The following is a 19,915-nucleotide window of genomic DNA, read 5'->3' as shown; positions in this document are numbered from 1 at the left end:
TTGCCCCCTGACCGCCTTGGTTCGCCTAGGTGCCATGACAACTATGGCATTTGGTGTGTGGGGAGTGTCTACTGCAAGTGGGGAGAAAGGGGGGGAGGCCTCTACTGCGAGGATGGTTGTAAGGGAGGATGGTCCCAAAGGAAGAAAGTGAACGTTATAATGTCAAATATCAACAAAGAGGGAACAGAAGCACATTAAAGACGGTACAATGAGAACAAACAATTGAAATTCTGATATTATTTAGTTAGTATACAACCATTCAGCAGCAGGAGTGAAACACCACCCGTACATAGATCTGGAAAATAATGTAGAAAAGGAGGAAGGGAGAAAAGAACCAAGGAAAAAAGAAAGGAAGAAGTCACCAACCAGAATACAACCTGTTTCAAAATCCAAGATATTGTTCACAGCCACCCCAAAACACACCCCAGAGCACTGGGTTAGTAAACAAACAGTTAGTCCGACATGTTAAGGAAGAGAAGAGATGACTGTACAGAATCTCCATGTTCTCAAGGCCCCCTACAAGATTCTATTACTTCACTCACTACTTTGTGGGTTTCCGGTGAGATCATATTCAACGTCAGATGAAATGCCTGCAGAAAAGGAGTGTACAGAAAAATATCATCACTTCATCTCTTCTGGATTGGAGAACCCACAAAATGAAAACACCAAATTAACATTAACAGTTTTTTATATGAAATGGTTAGATTCATGAATCATAATAGGTCTCAGATAATGGCCAACCCTAATTGGTGGTCTACAACTTCGATAAAAATCAACGAAGAGATGGCTTACTCCTTGCAATCAACTACAAAACATTGTCATCGATTGGTTTTTCTGATGGCGGGAAACCCAAGAATGAAGAAAAAGAACATCCCCCTGAAGCCTCCTGCTCCCCTTTCCTCAAATGACAATCCCACTCTATCTCTATCAAAAAAAAAACAATCCCACACTCTACCCTCTCGAAGGCCAAAAATAATAGGGTACTTACCACGAATCTCTCCAATACAGGAACAAGAACTTCCAAATTGTAATCTGGGAGACAGCTAGCAATAGCTTCACGTGCACTTTCACTGTCAGCAGTCAACTGTTAATAATCTTCTTGAGAATTGTCTACAAGGAAAAGTAGAGGTAGGACAAACCTTGCAGTTGAAAGGAAAGCAAGAAGCAGAGCTGAATAAGCCTCTATAATCATCTTCTCGGCCTCACGCTCACCTTGCTCCACAGCATCCTCATCATCCTGTCTCAATGCAAACACAGAAAATTTAAGAATGTAAACTACGATTAGAACCAATGAACCCAGAAACTCCCATTACCCTCTTTTATACATAGCACTCGACGACTACCAGGGATGATCCCAAACTAGCCCCCAGTACAGTTCATTTCGCTAATAAACCGCACAACCAACTTACCCAGGGCAATGCTCTTCCATCTCCAACTGCCTCACCAGCTCCTTGGTTGGCCAAAAAGATAGTGCACAGTAGTTGAATTACATCCCTGCAACTCTCCTTCCCTTTCGATCCTCTTGAGCCAGGTAATGCAATATTAGCTGCCGCTAGCCGTGATCTGCAGCATCACTAACCATAAGTTCTACAAGCTAACAGCATGATATTTCCCTTCACAAGAATCAACACGCTAAGAGATTGAAAAGATGGGCAGCTCAATTTATCTCTGAAAAATATTAAATAGGTCTATCCATGCCCTAGTGCCTAAGTACCACTCCTCCCATGTCCCACCCATGCCATATTTGTTGAGCGCTTGCAAGGGAGATGGCATGCATCTTCGAAAAGGTCACATGTGAAAAATCTCAAATGCCAGAATGTATCTGACAACAAATTATTTAGGACATCCAGATAAAAATAGTGGGTACAGTCAGCATACACAAGGCTCATTCAAGCACAGAATTGACAAATAAAACAAGGTTAGATTACCTGGGAACAACAAATTGAGTTTAAGAAATCTAAAATTGCTGCAACAATATACCGGCTAAATTTTTAACAGAACAAGCTTTCATCATTTAGGAATTCAAAAGAAGTATAAAAGAAATAATTCTTTTGTTATTTGTTAATCAAAATATAATAGCTGAAACTTCAATAAATCCAAAATTGGACAATTCCCCTTTTCTTATATTTATAAATTTGAAGAATGGGAATGGGGGAAAATGACTGAACCAGACAAGCGCATGGAACCATTGCTAAAACATGGATAACATCCAACATAGGAAAGGAAAAAATAAAATAGCAATCTCAGGAATTTCCTATGAAACTGTTACTAAAACATGGAGAATTTTCAATATCATTAATTGCATTCTAGACCAATTTGTTGAGGTTTCCTTCCAAATAGCAATCTCAGGAAATTCTTATGAAAGATAAAACCTTTGGCAACTTGTTTTATCTATGCGATGACAGTTTTAGGACAGAAGCTGAAGCTAAATAATCAGTAGAGAAACTATAACCTGTTACGACTGTCCTTCTCAACCAAGTTCACAAGCAATCCCAAAATAGCAACAAGAAAATCTAACTCTTGATCCGTAAGATGTCTGTCATTCGGACGACCGAGTTCAATAGATGATAAGACATTCTCTTCAAACTGGCTGTGGGGAGATAAGCATGAGCTGAATGATGGAAAGTGGCAAATAATCAAATCAGACATGGTTTCTAGTCCTCCACAAGCAGCTATTTGTTGACAGCCTACAGGATTGTCATTCGTCAAATTCATTAGAACCTGCCAAGATATAAGAGTAAAAAACATTGGAACCTTGCTGAGTTGGCACCGGTACATATGTAGCAAATCATGTCCAAATTAAATAGGCACTACAGTTGGAAAACTTGGCTCCACTCAACCAAGTCACCAAATCGATTCATAGTTTCATCACAGATGAGGCCAAGAGACAAAAAAACTCAGCCCTCCTTTAGAAATTGTCCAAACCCTGTGCCAGGCTATATAGAATCACTGCTGAGTCAGACTGAGTTACATGATTTGGATCAAGTCAAGGAGGGATACTATTGGAGACCAAACAAAAAAAAAATCATAAAAAGCTCTAAAACCTAAAGACTCAATACTTTATCTCCTTATGGTCCTTTACCTTTTTCCAATAAAGGGTAGGAAAAAATAAATAAAAATCTGCCTCATTACTTTCATCTGTCCATAATGACAGAAAAAAAGAGGGGGGAGGGGGGGATCTCTCTTACCATCTCTTATTGCATACCCATATAAAATAAGAAAAATATAAAAGAGAACAAAAGAAAGTAACAAACCCTATATTTCTCTTGCAAAACCAATAGTTGTAAATTTGGTCAAGAGAATTAACAGAAGTTAGGCTAGATAGCAACCTACACTAGATCTTTGTCATAAAAAGCAGAAACAGCATGCACAAATGCAGCTGGGACGCAGTCCTACCCAGGATAGGGAGGAAAATTGCATGATCCCAAATATCCAGTTTAGTACAGAAAAGTATGTGGAAGAGAAGAAACAACCAAAGATAAGGAAAAATTTTTTAAAAATAAATAAAACTGAGAGATGGGACTTTTGTACCTTAACAGCAGTAAGAAGACAGTCATCAAGAAGTTCAGAATTTTCCTTTTCAGCTGAAGATGAACAGGAGGGTTCACAGGAATAGTGATTTTCTGAATTACTTGATTCACGGTGGCTTGTTCTCAGTAGGGTTTCACACCCCTCCTCAGGCTCTCTAATTGCCAACCTACTTTTCTGAGTTGGAGAAACATTTTTTCTCTTAGATAATAAATCCCATGTGGAGGGTTTCCATTCATCTTCATCAAATGCAAACGGATCTTGACTGCCCTCCAGACTTCCATCATTAATGTCTTCTGTAACATTAGGTCTTTTAGTTGAAACAGCATTCATCTTCAATCCATCAGCATTTCCAACAATTCCACCATGTGAATTCCTTAATCTCCCAAAGAGAGAACCTGAAGTGGATGAATTTTCTCCCTTCTTTATCGAACATGCAGTAGTGGCCTCAAAACTTGAGGCAGACACCCTTGATTGGGAACTAGATGACAACCTTTGACGTTTTTTAGGTACTTTGAAGCCTTTTACGTTGGTAGCTTGCTCTGAGCTACAACAACCTATAGAAGAATAAGATAAACTACCATTTCGGTCACCTGCAGATTTAGGAAGAAAGTGTCATCTCCATAGAATTTGCAATTTAAGATGAAAATATACCAACTCCGGGATCTAGAGTTGCAATAAGTGAAGTGTGACTACTAAGTAAGAATTGATTGCATGCAGTGTTCTTCCTTTTACTACAATTTTTTATTAGTTGGGACAAGGCTGAGTTTGTTGTTGTAACAAACAGAAAATAATTAAGTTTGAAAATAATTAATTATGACCCCAAAGAGAAGCGAAATAATCACCTGCAGCTCCCTTGTCAATGATTGTGTTGATTACTGTCAACTGATAAATTTTCCATTCTAACAATTAAATAAATCCATTTTGGTTGCATTGGAAGATATGGATTTACAGCAAGTAAGCTTGCTTTCTTTCAAGTCTTAATTAACTATTTTCAACATAAAGAGGTTAAGTAATTAGTTTTTTTTAATCACCTAGTATGGTTAACAATTCCCATAACAATAAAGTAATTCCTTGACCGACAGACAAGAAAGTCATTCCTTGTCAAGAAGCCTTCATTTAGCCACATTGAAGACTGATCAGTTCAACAGTTCCTTGATTTTTCAATTTTCATAGATTCTTGGATGCAAGATTTTCCTCTGTGACTTGACTTTCTGACCAGATTTAAGTATTGCCCTTCGTAAGTGCAACTTTACTAATAAAAAAAATTTAGTAGTTTTAATATGAAACAATAAAATATAATTAGATTCAGATCGGGTGATCGCAACCATATGTATTACTGAATACTACGAAACCTGGAAAACATATAGATAGGAAACTATAATTCCCTGCATAAAGTAAATCTTTAATCTCCAAAAAGAAGTACAAGAAAATATCTTGAAAATGTGAATGCTTCAGTAACCGATAACACTACAGCTTAGATGTTCTAATATTCAATAAAAGAATAAAATCAAAAGAGGAGTTATCCACAGAAATTAAGGTGCAAATTTGATGACTAAAGTACCTTTTTCGTCTTCCTTCAAAGAAATTTCAGAAGCATGATCCATCCCTTCAGAAAAAGAATGCTGTTTTTCATCACTGGAAAGGGTGGATGAACTCTGAAGCAAAGAGAGACCTGGAAACCAAAGGCATACAGCATAGGTAAGCAAAAAGGAGGTGCTTATTAGGAAACATTCTCAAACTTGATGAGCCACAACCCATAATGTATCATTTTCTTCGGCTCCATTTTTTCATTGGAAAAATAGTTCCTAGAAAATAAAGTTTGAATGACAAATTTATTTTGTCTATCTTTTTTTACTGTTGTCCATTTCGTTTATGTTCTACTTGACATTTATAATAAAAAGGGGGACAGCAACATCCTATCATTTGCCTATTGGCTATTGATTTTTGGTGTCTTCTTCAATGGAGCAGCAGCTCTTGTGGTGAAACAAGTGCAACCCAAGGTGGTGAAGCCTTGCCTAGGCTTTGGTGGTGAAGCCAAGCCATATCCTTCTTCCTCCATCTTCTCTCATCCTTTTTTTCTCTTTCTTCTTCTTCCATACTGGTCTGTCAAATTCCCGAAACCATCTTTGCCTCTATTGTGGTCATTACTTATTAGTAGGTAATATCTATCCCCATTTGTCTCTTTTTATTGTATATAATAGAGCTATTTGTTAGTCCCTTTTCTGCAAGATTCTATTCTGTTTCACACCCCCCCCCTTTTGCAATTTCTGTTTTTCACCCTATTCCAACAGTGGCTTTGTCATATTATTTCTCTGAATCCAGCCATCGGATAGGGCTCAAACTTTAACTTAATCCCCTGTTAGTTCTTTCTTCGACCCAAACTGGAGGTCCATCTGACTTCTGGTTTGTGAGTTATCTTGCTTATTTTCTGTTTCTAAATTCTGTTCTTAACTTTCTAATTTCCCTTACCTACTGTTACAGCAGATCTGACCAGTGGATCAGCCTGATATTTGGAGAGCTTAAACAACTGTTTAGAGGACTATTCAATTCTAATTTCACCTTCAACTGGCCATTAGATTTTGGGATATCATAATTTTTATATTCTGGTTCACTCATAGTTATCAAGGCATCGCCTAGGCGATATGGCTGTTCAGCCTGGACTGTCGCCTTGATGCCTTGTTGGTGTTGCCTTGGTTCTTTACTACCCTCCATCACCTTGGTCGCTTTGTCGCCTTGATAGCTATGGACTCACTGTGATTCTGTCCTGCATGGTCTGTTGTCTAGTAATCTGACCCACAGGTTATTGGTCTTCATCACTACTCCTCTACAATATTCCCATTGAAATAAACAGAGCGTGAACAGAAAGGAAAAAAACTCACTCCAAATAAAAAACTTATAAAGGGAAGGGCAGCTGATTCAGTAACCTGAAAGAATTTTAATGACACTTAGAATGAGTCCTGCAAAAGAAAGCACGGATCCACCCCGGTCCAAGTTTCTGTCCACCCCAAGTAAATGATTCTGTTACAAAGAATACATGAAAGATTACAAAAAGTTATATGCATCTAATGAGACTGAAGCCACACAACTCACCCATATTGAGATCACATTCAACTTGTACCTGATTATCCTTGCTCAGGAAAGTTGCATTCTCCATGATCTTCAAACATTTTAAAAGGAACACCAAATTTTGCTTAGCCACATCATCTTTTAACTCCCAAATAGAGGACAAACTAGATGGTGACCATCCCTGCAAACAAACTTATTGGTATGAAAAAATATCTAGAAGCAGTATCAAGTAAATATTGTCAATTGCTAAACAAACACCAACATCTAAAAGTTGGCATCCATCATCAATAAATGAATTTCAATCAATATCGGCGTTGTAACTGATGCAACACAAAAGTAATAACCAATGCACCATATTTATCATCCCTCTGAAACACCATCCCCAAGAGGTGATGAAATTATCCACAGATTAAGTTAGAACAGTTATCTCCAGCCAATGTATCAGATAACTACTGGAAGATGTCAAAGAATATGAGCCCAAGTCTCCAAACAAGTACAATCCAACCACGGGAGCAGTCTAGCTGTCCCAACAATGGTCGTACTAACCCTGTACTGCTTCAAAAATCACTGACTCGGTAAGAAACCATCCAGAAGGATGATGTAAGCATCAAACCAGACAGCCAGGGCACAGACCAGTGCTCAAATTATTTCATAATAAAAGGATGAATCTTTAAATTGAGGCAATTGACCAGAAAGTAGAAACCTCGGAACAAACCAACCACACACACCAGCCCAGAAGCCCATTTGACATTATGGTTGGCCCTATTACAGTGTTTTATTTGAAGCCACAGACCAGACAAACTGCATGACTGGACCAACAAACTGTCTAATTAGAAGCCATAATAGCCTGACCTTCTCTGTGTTACAAAATAGTGCCCCAACCAAATAAAATAAGCAACCAAAACTTTTCCAGCTCTCTTCAATATCTTGGCTCAGGTTGTTGAGATTTAAGAGCACTACAATACACTAAAGGTGCATCGATGTAAAAAAGAGACCAAATATGACAGCTATTGAGATATATGTAAGAAAGAGAACAAATATGCCATGTTAAGCCACAAAGAAACCTCCATTACTAAGGAAATAAGGTGATAAAAAACCAATAAAAAAGATACAGCACAGATTTGAGACCGGGAAAAAAATCATTAAATCCATCCAATTTGAACAGGTCAAATGTATTAAGAGCAGAGCCAGGCAGGACGTTGAAGCAAAGTGGCTTTCTTCCTGCTTTTTTTCCTAGTCACCATCAATAATTTTGGCAGAAATGCCTTCTTTAGGTTCAATTTGATCTTTGTAATTTGAACACAAAGCCAAGTATGGAAGTTCAGGAGAAAATGGGGTTTCCTCCTGGTTTCTTTCTTGGTCATGCCAGTAATTTGGGCCGCAACAACTTCTTTTTGGTTTAATTTCATCTTTTAGAAGACACATTTAACCTGATCCCAGCTTAACCCATTTCTGAACCTACTTACACTAGGGAATGAAAAAGAAATGCATGAGAATCTAATTATGCTGCCAAACTCATCTGAACATGTAAAAAGCATGATTTTTCATTAGTAGTCACAAAGATTCTTAATTTCATTATCGAACAACCATTAGATCTTCTCAGAGGGAAACTAAAATATGACATTTTCTACAAAAATGAATGATTTAGACTGTCATAAGTAACTCACCGGCCCAAGTTTCTTGATAGAGGCTCATGGATGATCACAATAAGTCAATAACATGCACTTGTAAATGAAACTGACAGTATTACAATGGTTCAGCATGTTACTATTTCATGATTATTTTAGCCTTAAATCATTTATTTAATCCATTTTGACTGTGACATACATCATAATACTCATGAAATAAACATGAAAGGTCAGACCTCCATAATGGAATGGCAATTTGCTGCCACATCAACCACAGCATCTAGCCCGCCAAATTCTCGTAATTTTTCCTTGAAATTTCCTCCTATCTTTCTCACAGAGCCAGATGTGTCTGAAGGAATAAAAACACAAAAATTCCATGAACAACCAATAAAAGGGTAAGGAGGAAAAAGAAAATAAGAAAAGGAAATCATATGCTAATAAAAACAATCCTCTGAAATTAGTGCTCTATTTTCTCCACTCTTTTCTTTGAACAAAAATCATTATTTGTCGAAACTAAAATATATAAAATAAATAAATAAATAATAAATAAAAGCCTCTAAGCTCTAAGAAGTGATCAACTTAAGCAGTGCAGAAAGCATCTTGCAGAGAATTGTCGCCCACAAAATTTGTCTCGAGAATAAAGAAACCTTTAAAAGGAGTGCAGCACCCAATTCAGGATGCTTCATGATACACAGTCAGTCGACAAACAGTGTTGACCAGCTGACTGCAGACGATATATCCTTCAGGTACAGGTGTTCTTAGGAATGTAATAAAAGAAATGAAAAGGATATGGTAAAACCTATTTTGAACAATCAAAGAATACCTAAGGGACATCATAAAACCAAAAGAGGGGAAATCAATGGAAAAAGTAACAAGCGGATAGGAAGAGAAAGATGTGGTTCATTAGTGGATCAGAAGAGAAACAAATGAAAATGATAATCCGGCTAAAAGAACAAAGAGTCCTCAATCAAAACACTGAAATTTTCACTTTTTTACCGAGTAATGAGGGGGAAAAATGATAGATTCAAAAGAATATGTCACTATGGGTTTTTTATCAACAATCTACATTCAGAGATGAAATCTATCCCATCTTCAAACATATCCATTTACCAGTCATAGACCTGTACCAAAAGGATTTCCCAAACTTTGATACATTTAAATGTTGAGCTGGAAGATTGATCCAATCATCAATCTAAGTTCTCTGTACAACAGTGGTATATCTTGAGACATGAAACATTTATAATGACAATATTGACAAAGAAACACTTGACCCTCCCAAAAAGAATAAAGAGAAAAGATGTCAAGAGTACCTTCAAGAGAAACAGCAGATAGGCATGCTTTCTCCATTGTCAGCAGAGCTATCCATTTTGGGCTCAACTCTGGCCTGTTCATCCCATCATTGTCCACATTTCTTACTTTTATCTCCTTGCAACTCAAAAGAAGCTCACGAACTTTAAAAAATATAGCGGAGGAAGTAGAATCTAATATTTTTGCAGTATTTCCCAAAACACCAGGATCCTTATGTAATGCTAGAAGCTTAGAACCAATTGTAGGTGCTTTTTCCACTCTGGTATCAGTGACAGGTGGTTTCAATAATTTAAGCAGAAAATGAATGCAAGTTGGTGAATCCAAAAGGTGATCATCTTGACCCTGAAATGCCAAAATTTCAAATACTTCAGGGACGACAAAAAAAAAAAAATAACATGTCTGAACATGTTTGCTACTGGACTATCTCATCTAATTAATTATGCTATATCAGGATACCAAAATAAAATTCCAAATGTTCAGAAAATGTGAAAAACTAGGACATGCAATCAAAGAGTCCCATTCAACAAACTGCTTAAAATATCAGCATATAAAGTCTAGTTAAAAAAAAAGAAGAAGCAATCCATAAAAGTAACATAAAAAGATCCATACATTGAGAATAGAAAGTCTGGAGAAGGAACAAAGGTTAAACATTCTATAACAAACCATCAACCAATCCAAATGATATATTCAGCAACAGATGCCAAAGTGCCAACAAAAAATCTCAAGGATAGAAATGCAAAAGATCCTCAACCCACATAATTATGAATGCAGTTCCATTAACACCAACCTGCTGACAAAACCACCTAAAAGACTTAATGCAGTTTGGCTGTGATGCATCGAGTTTACTGTAAAAATCCAATTCAACAGATTGCTGTTTTTAAAGCTTTCAAAACTCCAATTCCCTTTTTGAATAGACATAAAACAATTAAGAAAAGCAAGTTGTACAGAGAAGCATCAAACAAACTAATTATATTTGCTTAGCTTAAGCCGCACTCCTGATCAAAGCCCACAAGTCATGATAAACAAGAAAACTACCAGATCTTTACAGTGAAAAAGAGGAAGATAGCCGAGATGGGCTCATTGGCATGACGTCAATACGAGTAAGCTGTTAATTCTAATTTTTAACTACTATATAAAACTAGAACTATATAATGAATGTGGCTATTTTATCACAAAGTTCAATCAATTTTAGAGATAATTTCACAATCTATATTTTCAAATTCATTGTGGGCCACAGATGGTGCAATTAATGTAATAATTTCACCTCATCAGCAAGCTAATCACAAGACATTCCGACAACGCAAAGAGTAAACAATTTAAAAAATAAGTGAGTTGTAGAAAGACCAACAGGGTGCACATTTGTAGACAATTTACTTGCTTTGATTGGTATAGATTGTAGTCTTCCTTCTAAATTGAGCTAGAAAGCTATTGATTAAATGTTATGGATGATTAAAATTGTGCAGAAAATTTTACGATTGCATATATTCTGGTGTTGTGAAACACCGAGCCCGTTTAAGATGATGGAGTAGTTGGTAGCCTAGATAGTTGCACAGGTAAAACAATAGACCCCTTTAAATATGAGAAAGAAAGCAATTGCACTGGCAATCCCCCAAACCCTCAATCACGAAACCTTCAAACCCTACGCTTGGTTATTTTGATTCACTTTAAGCTTTAACACATACAGCACATGGATATAGTAACATATGCAGCACATCTACAACAACAAATGGCTACTAATGAAAGCTCATTAACAAGTATTAGTTTTCTCTCATGATCTTGAATTCATATATGATACTTATATAGCGGAACCAATATAAAATAATAAAACAGCATCTATGTATATACTACTAATTGACAGGATCGTCAACAGGCCAAAATGGACTTATGTGCATGCCTTGTCACCAGGTGCATACATAAGTACCGAAGCAAGTTCCTAGGGAGGCTTTTCCAAGGCATAAGTTGCCTAGACCACCCATAGTTAATTCGGCAATGGGGAAAATACATTATGGACAAGTAGGGGATAATTTGGCTTGGACTTTGAATAAAATGATTCAAAGATAGGTCAAAAGAGTTAAACGTGGAAAAGAGTCAGGGACAGTTTTTAAAGCTATTTTGCTTTTGTATATGACGAATTCAGGATAAAAAATACAGAAAGCAGTTCTTGCATACCTAGAACGTTCCCTATGTATGGTAGTGTTTATTCCATAATTCTGGCTTGCCTTAACCATCTTAAATCTTTATGTAATCTGGAGGAAGATTATTCCTAATTCAATTTATCTAAAATAGAAGTGAAGGCCTCCATTATCTATTACATGGGTGAATAAATAAAACGATAGCGCACACACACACAACGAGAAGTATATAAGATTTAAAGGAGAAAACGAAGAATTACTAATGATCTCCTTAATTGAAATTTCTGATGGAAAGATGAGTTCTGCTAAAATAAGCAGGAGTGTAGATAAGCACGTCTCAATACACAGAGAGAGAGAGAGAGAGAGAGAGAGAGAGAGAAGGTGCAGCAATTATTCACTGTCTCAAGTTGCAAAGAGAATGACAAAAGAGATGAGAGGAAGAGAGCAATGCCACAGTCATCACATTCACACACAGAGAAGAAAGGCACAGCAATTATTCACTATCTCAAGTTGCAGAGAGAATGATAGAAGAGATAAGTGGAATAGAGAACGGCACAATGGCCCCACACACACACACACACAGACACAGAGGGAGAGAAGGGAAAAAGGAGCACGGTAAATACATTTTTTCAGTCTTCATCATATTTGCATCATAACTGCAGTGGCCAGTAAGATCCAAAGCGATTTTCAGAGGGAAACGGGAAAGGTCTGGGACTTGAAGCAATACAAATGGGATCTGCATAGCTGTAGACCCACTCAGAGAGTTGGTGGAAAAAAGAAGAGGCTATGAGGACAAAGGGTTCTCCCCCCTTTTCTTCACCTTATTGTTCTCTTGTAAATACGACTTTTTTCAAATAATTATAGTTTAAAATACATATTTGACCGAATCTTTGACAGAAACAAGTATGGACTCTTTTCCTCTTTTCCTCAAAAATATGGTAAAATGCAAATAAACTACCTGGCCGCATGATCTCCGTGGCCGTTCCCAGCAAACGATGCCTTGAGAACATTGAAATAGTCAAAAATGAAAGTGGAAATCCATAACCCTTAATACAAAATCATCCAAAAATAGGTTATAGTTTATACCTTGAAAAAGTAAAGGGGAGAAAAATCATCCAATCAGACTCAAAAAACTGATTAACCCCTTTGGATTCTTTAATTCCCATCAGGAGTACTCTGACTCCACATTGGAGCAATAAAACAGTGTTAATAGCCGTTCCAACTAATATTCCCAACTCTTCATGTGAAAAACATTATATATTTTTATTCTTGAGACTTTTTCCGTTAATTATTTGTAGTTACGATTTGCCGATTCTCAATGTTTGAGTGCAATATGATTGTCTTTCTCTTCCAAAAAGTACGATGTGAATCAACCATAACCCTATGCTTTTTCCTGTTTGATGAAGAGTTCATTCTTTCCATATTTTTCCTGATGTTAAGGCTGTAAAGATTTGTTTAAAATCTAATGGATCTTCCAAGTGTGATTACTATGAGTGTATTAGAGGTGATGAGGTTAACATTAACTTCTCAACCTTCTCTCTGGGTATAGGGTACTACGTGTAATTAGTTTATTAAATGGGAGATTCTGAACAAACCTAAGGACAATCTGCTTATTATTCGCTGCACTTCATTCAGATGAAGACCTCTATTAAGTCTGAAGGAGGTGAACTCTAGTCCTGAAGAAAATACCATAAAGTGCATCTGGTGGGACTTGGGGCTAGCCTCAGCAATGAAAAGAAGAGGAATCAGGAATAGGTCACTAAGATATTATGACCGTGTCCAACAAAACCAATTCATGTGTCGAATGACAGCCAATGAATTTAAAGAGATTGGAAACAGATTGTGTAGTCAACACCAATTAGTTGGGACAAGGCTTAGTTGAGTTGAATTAAGTTTTAACAGCTTTATATGAACGAGTCAATGAGCATGAAGTAGTTTGACAATAAAATAGGTAATGGTTCCTCTAATACTAGTAGAGTTGTAGACCTTCCTTCTTCCAGTGATCCACGTCTTTAGGGTGAGGCGGCGAGCCCGTTTAAAAAAGAGGAAGGCAGTAAGGTTTAGTTATGAAACCATCAACCAAAGATGGATATTTCTATGAACGTGATAGGCAGCATGATCTTTTGACATTTGATGTTGCGCTGGATAATTTTAGATCATCTACAAACTTGTGTAACAAAAAAGACTAAGATCAACGAAAAGAAAAGGATCAAGTACTGAGTGGGAGACTAAAATCCACAGAAGTATTCTCAAGGCTCCATCAGTCCCTCCTTCACCAACTATGAAGTTTCATATCATCCAAGGATTTCTTAAAGATATATTTAATCAAATCAAAACAAGACAAACAACAAGTACTGATAAAGCTTCATAGAAATTAAAATTGAAAGCATATAACACCAAACTAGTAAACAAGAAAAGGAGAAGGTGATGCATTTTTGGCCTATTGTGATTTAAGAACGGGAGTTCAAATAAAAAGTTGAGGAAAGCCAAGGACAGCCCACAGAATTTCTAGATTTCATGCAAATAGTCGACAAAAAAACACATGAAATCTTTAGGCTATAAAAACTTCCTATTTCCACACTAACCCCAAATGGAATTGCAGCTAATATGTGGGGGCCGCCAGAATTCTTCACTGAGAAAATCATAAATCCATTTCCAACACCAACAATTACAGATGGGAAACTACAGTTAGGAGGTTGAGCATTTTGGCATTCTACTGAAAGAAAAAGATGTTGCATTCCATAATATAACAAAGAAATTCCAGTGCAAATTTTCAATTAACTTACATCACTTGCCAAAATGTAGAAAAGAGCAGCAGCAGCCAGAGTGCTAGGGGAATCATCAAATCTGATGCCCAGAATAGAATCTATAACTGTCTTTGCAGTCCTGAAAATATGGTATTATGAGAGTTAAAGTATGAAGCAGTAAACCTTGCTATCACTTCCAAGCAAGAAGAATACATTTATGTAGCATACATATATCAATTAGAGAGTAAATCACAAACAGGAAAAGGAGGAAATTGAGCTACTACTACTGACAGTTGATCTGTTAATGACACACATGATGCATGTCAAAGTTTATTGAGCCCACATTTCAAGAAATACAACCTAGTAGACTGCATGAAGAACTTTCCAGGCAATCAGATAATCAAAAGTCAAAAACTTTCATATCTAGGTCTATTGGGTGCTCAAAATGGGGGTAACAGAACAGCTAAAAGTCCGGAAATAAATGAATTGTCCCAGTTATTAGAATAAATAAATAGGTTAATCTCTTTCACCCATCAGACGAGCTCAGTTGGAATTATACCAACAGAGAGTTGTGTGGACAATATTGGAAAATATATAGAAGACAGGAAACAAATGAAAATTGTTGAAGGCACTATTTGTTTCTCGAGTTGTGTCTAACCTGTGGTGCTTCCAAGGAGCACAGAGCTTGGAACTTGACATAATTGGGAAAACCTAGTCTCTTCATACCAGGTAGAAGAACAAACTCATACACTACTCAACTTAAAACAAATAAGCATTACCATGATTACTTGGGTCAGCTACACAAATATAGTCCCCCCATACCTCTCTATGAGGACTAGGCCTTTGTTAACTCGCAAGAACTAATTTCTTTTTCTTTTTTTTTTTCACTGTGATTATTAATCCCTCCATTCAATTTGCACCATCAGTCCTCATTCAGGCAGTCACTGGACTTCAACATACAAGACAGAGACGTCTCAATCAACTTTCATCACCTTCAACTACAGGTGCTATCAATAGGTTCCTTCAAATCCCTCTATTTCTAATTTTATCCACACTAATCTCGCCACTCGTATACATAGAGAACATGATTGGCCTTATAGTTGTCTTATATAATTCTACTACAATTTTAATGAGCAAACAGAACTGCAAAAGGGCCTCTCCACATCATCCACCCCACTCTAATCCTAAGGACAAAATCATCTCCAATCTCTCGTCCTTATGGATGATCAGGCAAACAAAATGGTTGTTTTGGGTATATCTTGGTGACAAAACTACGCTCCCATGTCTGCTCCCAATTTTAATAAAATGCCATATAATATTGTACGTTAGTTTGGCTCATCTTCAAACTTCTTGTCACTAAAATGTCTCTTTATGGTTCAGATTTTGGGTTTAACCCCTACCTAACCACATGCCATGAAGAAAATCATATCATCCCAAACACCATATACCATACGCCATAGCCCTTCTTAATTCTTACTGCAAATTCCTAGTCAGCTCATCCATAAGGCAAAGTGATTGAATCACAATGCTGACCCCTAGTAAACCGACCATCAAGCAAAACCACATCCTCCCATATATTGTACACTGTAGCACCTCCTCCTACATTTTTCCAACCAACTTGTTCATAACCAATGCAAAGAGATGGAATCACAATGCTGACCTCTAGTAAACATACTATTATTTGAACACAACCGACTTTCTATATATCAACATATTTTTTTGTTCTCTTCGTACATTTCCAATAACTGCCTAGAAAAAGGGCTTCAGTAACTATCTAGTATTATCAAAGCACCCACAGATGAGTACTTAAATGCATCCACAACATCCCACTTCCTTGCACCTAGTATTGTTTTATTAAGACTTTTGTCTTTGTGCACCTGTGGCTGGGATGCTTTATTTGAGCAAATAAAGCAAAAGTTTTATACATTCAACTGCTATAGCCCTAGGGGCTTCTAATCGAGCAAACAATGCCTTCATAGAATTTAGCACCAGTTGGGAAAATGAAGCTTAGGATATTAAGTGCAGGCTCTGTTATCTCCCTCTCAGGCTATTTATTTTTAGTTGCTTGCAATTTTTTATAGTTGTTTACTGTTTTTATCAAGCTGTATTGATTGCCATAGGCTATATCTTACACTAGTTTTGTTAACATATTTTTTTATTCCTTATTTCTGGTGTATTCAATATCTTCTCTTTTTTTTTTTTTTTTTGAACCATATTTCCATTCAGGCATGCTCCCCCCCCCCCCGGGGAAAAATATGCATACTAGGCAGCCTAAGAACCTTCACATGTACCTCTCACCTTAGTAAGTAAACCCAAACTGATTTTCTTATACACTATTTTCACCAATTAATTAATCTAGGTTCAGTCACTCTCACAGAGTTCCTTGATATAGCTTGAAAGCTAAATCCCCCTGTCCTATAACACACTTGTCCTGATAAATTAAAAGGTTATATATCCTTCAGGCAGCTACCAAGGAATGATCGGAACTAATAGAGAACCAAAATCACACTGTTCTTTAATAATATTTCCCAAAAGAATTTCAGGACAAGATTACAATTAAAAGCATGCCAAATCAAATTATGAAGTGGAACTCATAGGGATCTCATGTTGAACAGCTGGTATCACGGAAATGAATAAGTAAAGGGGAAATGGTTCCTGTCCAGGGGCTAGCCTCCGCTGGCGCCCACCTCTCTCTTTCTCTCTCCTCCCTCTTGAAATGACCTCTCTGCCCCTCTATTGATTGAACCACTGGGAGCACTCATTGGGAGATTCCTGCCCGCATAGCCTCTGTCATAGTTCTAAATCTTGGAAAATTTTCCCAGTTTCGAGAAGGGTCGAAACGAAACCATAGGTCAAATTGAAAATGTTACTGGTTTAAACCAGTTTTGACTGGTTTCGACGATTTTCACACATGCGGTAGTTTCGATCAGTTTGGACCATTTTTTAGTCTTTTGATCCCTCCAATTTCAACTAGTTTCGACCAGTTTTGACCAGCCCATGACATGTCAAATTTTCCCCTAAAAGTACCTGGTCTCGACCAGGTTTCGCAGGTTTCAACCCATATCTTGGTTTCAAGGTGGGTCAAAACCTGCCTTCAGATCGAAATTCTTATCCTTGGCCTCTGCTACCGGACAGGAAACACCCCCTGCTATGTTATATAGTATCTTTTTTTTTCCTTTTATGCTAATCATTATATACGTAGATAACATACCATTAGAACCCATTACAATTAAAGCAAGCCAAACCAAATTATGAAGTGGAACTCATAGGGATCTCATATTGAACAGCTGGAATCACGGAAATAATAAGTTAGGAGGAAATGATTCCTGTCTGGGGGCTAGCCTCCACTAGCACCCACCAGTCTCTTTCTCTCTCCTTCCCCCTGAAATGACCTCTCTGCCCTTATTGATTGAACCGATGGGGGGCACTCATTGGGCGCTCCCTGCCCGCATAGCCTCTGCTACTGGACAGGAAACACCCCCTGCTATGTTATATAGTATCTTTTCTCTTTTTTTCTTTTTTGCTAATCTATTACATATGTAGATAACATACCATTAGAACCATTACAATTAAAGCAGGCCGAACCAAATTATGAAGTGGAACTCATAGGGATCTCATATTGAACAGCAAGTATCACGGAAATAAATAAGTTACGGGGAATGATTCCTGTCTGGGGCACCTCTAGCGTCCACCTCTCTCTTTCTTTCTCCTCCCCCCTGAAATGACCTCATGCCCCTCTATTGATTGAACCGATGGGGGGCACTCATTGCATGTTTCCTGCCCACGTAGCCTCTGCTACCAGATAGGAAACAACCCAGTTATGTTATATAGTGTGGTTTTTTCCTTTTTTCGCTAATCAGTTATAAATGCGTAGATAACAAACAATTAGGACCCCTTCTATCAAGTAAAGTTGAAAATGAAAATTTCACTATTATGTGCATTCCCTTCTAATACTTGATCTATCATTGCGAACATGGACCTGTAGAATCTGGGGGAAAGAAAAACATCAAAAGATATATAAAGAACACATGTTCACTGGACACATTCTTGAATACTCTTCACTAAAAATTTGACCGTTAACAGCCTCCCCAAAAAAACATATAAACATATATATTTGGTGGTATAAGGAAAAGTACATCAATAGGAACAGAAGAGATGTAATCTCGGGCGCCGACTTTGCTGGTGTTCAAGAAGATTTTGAGAATGATCATGGAAATACACACTAAAAAATTCAACACATTGTCCAACCCAGAGAAAGATCACAAATTTATGGGAGAAAGAAACACATATTGACCTACCCCTGAGCTCTTAGAAGCCGCCGTTGTGGTGCAGTGGAGCAGATGGATAACAGAGACAGTAAGCTTGCACGCCGTATACTTGATGGCTGGATCTTCCGGAGCCCATCTAATGCAAAATTCACCTCATCTACGTGCTCCATCATCTCCCCGAATTCTTGCGCTTCCATCAAGGTGGAAGTAGCCGGTACAGAAAGCGAACGAACCCCCTTAGAAATCGAAGACTTGTTTTTCTTAATTTCTCCTGATTTGCGAGCTATTATCTGCTTCTTCGACTCACGAACGACTCCATTTCCCTGCGACGAGGAATCGCCAGCCGGTATTCGCGGAGGAAGGGCAGAGAACGAACCTTGAGACGAATTGAAATTAAAACCATCCGAATCGAAAGACCAAGGAGACGAGTCTTGAGATGAGAACGCAAAGCTACAAATTTCTTGCGAATTTTCTTGGGAGAGAGGTTCCCTGAAGCTATCGTCGAGACCTCCATCGAAACCCGAGTCTGAGTAGCTTCGACTGATGCAGCGATTTCGACGAGCGTAGGTTCGAACAATCATCTTCTTATCTTCAGCAAATCAAATCTTCCACGCGTTTCAATATTGAACGAAAAGAAACAAATCCACTTCTAGGGCAAAATTCTTCTGAAACCAGCGAGAGGTTGGTGAGAAGAAATCAATATCAAAAGAACAGGAGCTCACCTATTCGAGCTCCATAGCTCTGGTTCGAACCTTCGAAGGAGATCAAGAACTGATCATCCAGAGCAAAGAAGCTACGAAGGAAAAAGGTTTTGTTTTTCAAACAATCGAAACTCTCTATCCGTTTTTTTTTTTTTTTTCACTTTTACTCCATTCTTTTGCCTTTTTACAGATTTCGAGTCGCTTTTTTATTTTTTTTTTTTTTTTTAATTCGTAGCAGTGAACGCTGCTTCTTGTTAGTGTCGATGCAATTTCTCTCCAGTAACTTGAAAATACCGGCAAAAACAAAAGAGGAAGGTAGGGTTTGCGTCTTCGGCAAGTACTTTCAATTAACTGGAGAAGATCTGTGGCCTTCGTGTCTACTAAGTAAGGATCTTTTGGTCTAGGAAGAGTCTACGTCTGAGATCCACATGACTACGTCATGGACCCATTTGGAAACTAATTTTGACCGTTGAGAATTTGGTAATACAGGACATGTATGGTCAGGATCTCATAGCCTTCAACGACCGTTGAGAT

General features: G+C 37.6%; 1 protein-coding gene across 1 annotated transcript; it reads right to left on the bottom strand.

Annotated features, from left to right (window-relative positions):
- Nucleotides 1-209: 209 nt before the first annotated feature.
- Nucleotides 210-19,533, bottom strand: LOC122093795 (wings apart-like protein 2). Its single transcript, XM_042664278.1, has 13 exons — nucleotides 18,711-19,533; nucleotides 14,452-14,551; nucleotides 9,536-9,875; nucleotides 8,462-8,574; nucleotides 6,650-6,778; nucleotides 6,456-6,549; nucleotides 5,093-5,203; nucleotides 3,532-4,121; nucleotides 2,453-2,721; nucleotides 1,410-1,563; nucleotides 1,140-1,237; nucleotides 989-1,070; nucleotides 210-590 (listed from the first exon to the last, which is right to left on the bottom strand). Exons 1-13 carry the CDS (start codon nucleotides 19,259-19,261, stop codon nucleotides 507-509), a joined length of 2,715 nt encoding a protein of 904 aa, XP_042520212.1. The 5' UTR covers nucleotides 19,262-19,533; the 3' UTR covers nucleotides 210-506.
- Nucleotides 19,534-19,915: the final 382 nt, after the last annotated feature.

This window comes from Macadamia integrifolia, chromosome 11 (assembly GCF_013358625.1).
Source record: "Macadamia integrifolia cultivar HAES 741 chromosome 11, SCU_Mint_v3, whole genome shotgun sequence".
Taxonomy (NCBI): Eukaryota; Viridiplantae; Streptophyta; class Magnoliopsida; order Proteales; family Proteaceae; genus Macadamia; species Macadamia integrifolia.
This window is presented reverse-complemented; position numbering and strand designations above follow the sequence as displayed.

Excerpts from the sequence above, each read along its gene's own strand:
- LOC122093795 (XM_042664278.1), bottom strand. The coding sequence starts at position 19,261 with ATGATTGTTCGAACCTACGCTCGTCGAAATCGCTGCATCAGTCGAAGC. Across the intron at positions 9,876-14,451 it reads TCTACATTTTGGCAAGTGAT|GGTCAAGATGATCACCTTTT; the intron begins GTAAGTTAATTG and ends TTGGCATTTCAG. Across the intron at positions 4,122-5,092 it reads TTTGAAGGAAGACGAAAAAG|GTGACCGAAATGGTAGTTTA; the intron begins GTACTTTAGTCA and ends CTAAATCTGCAG.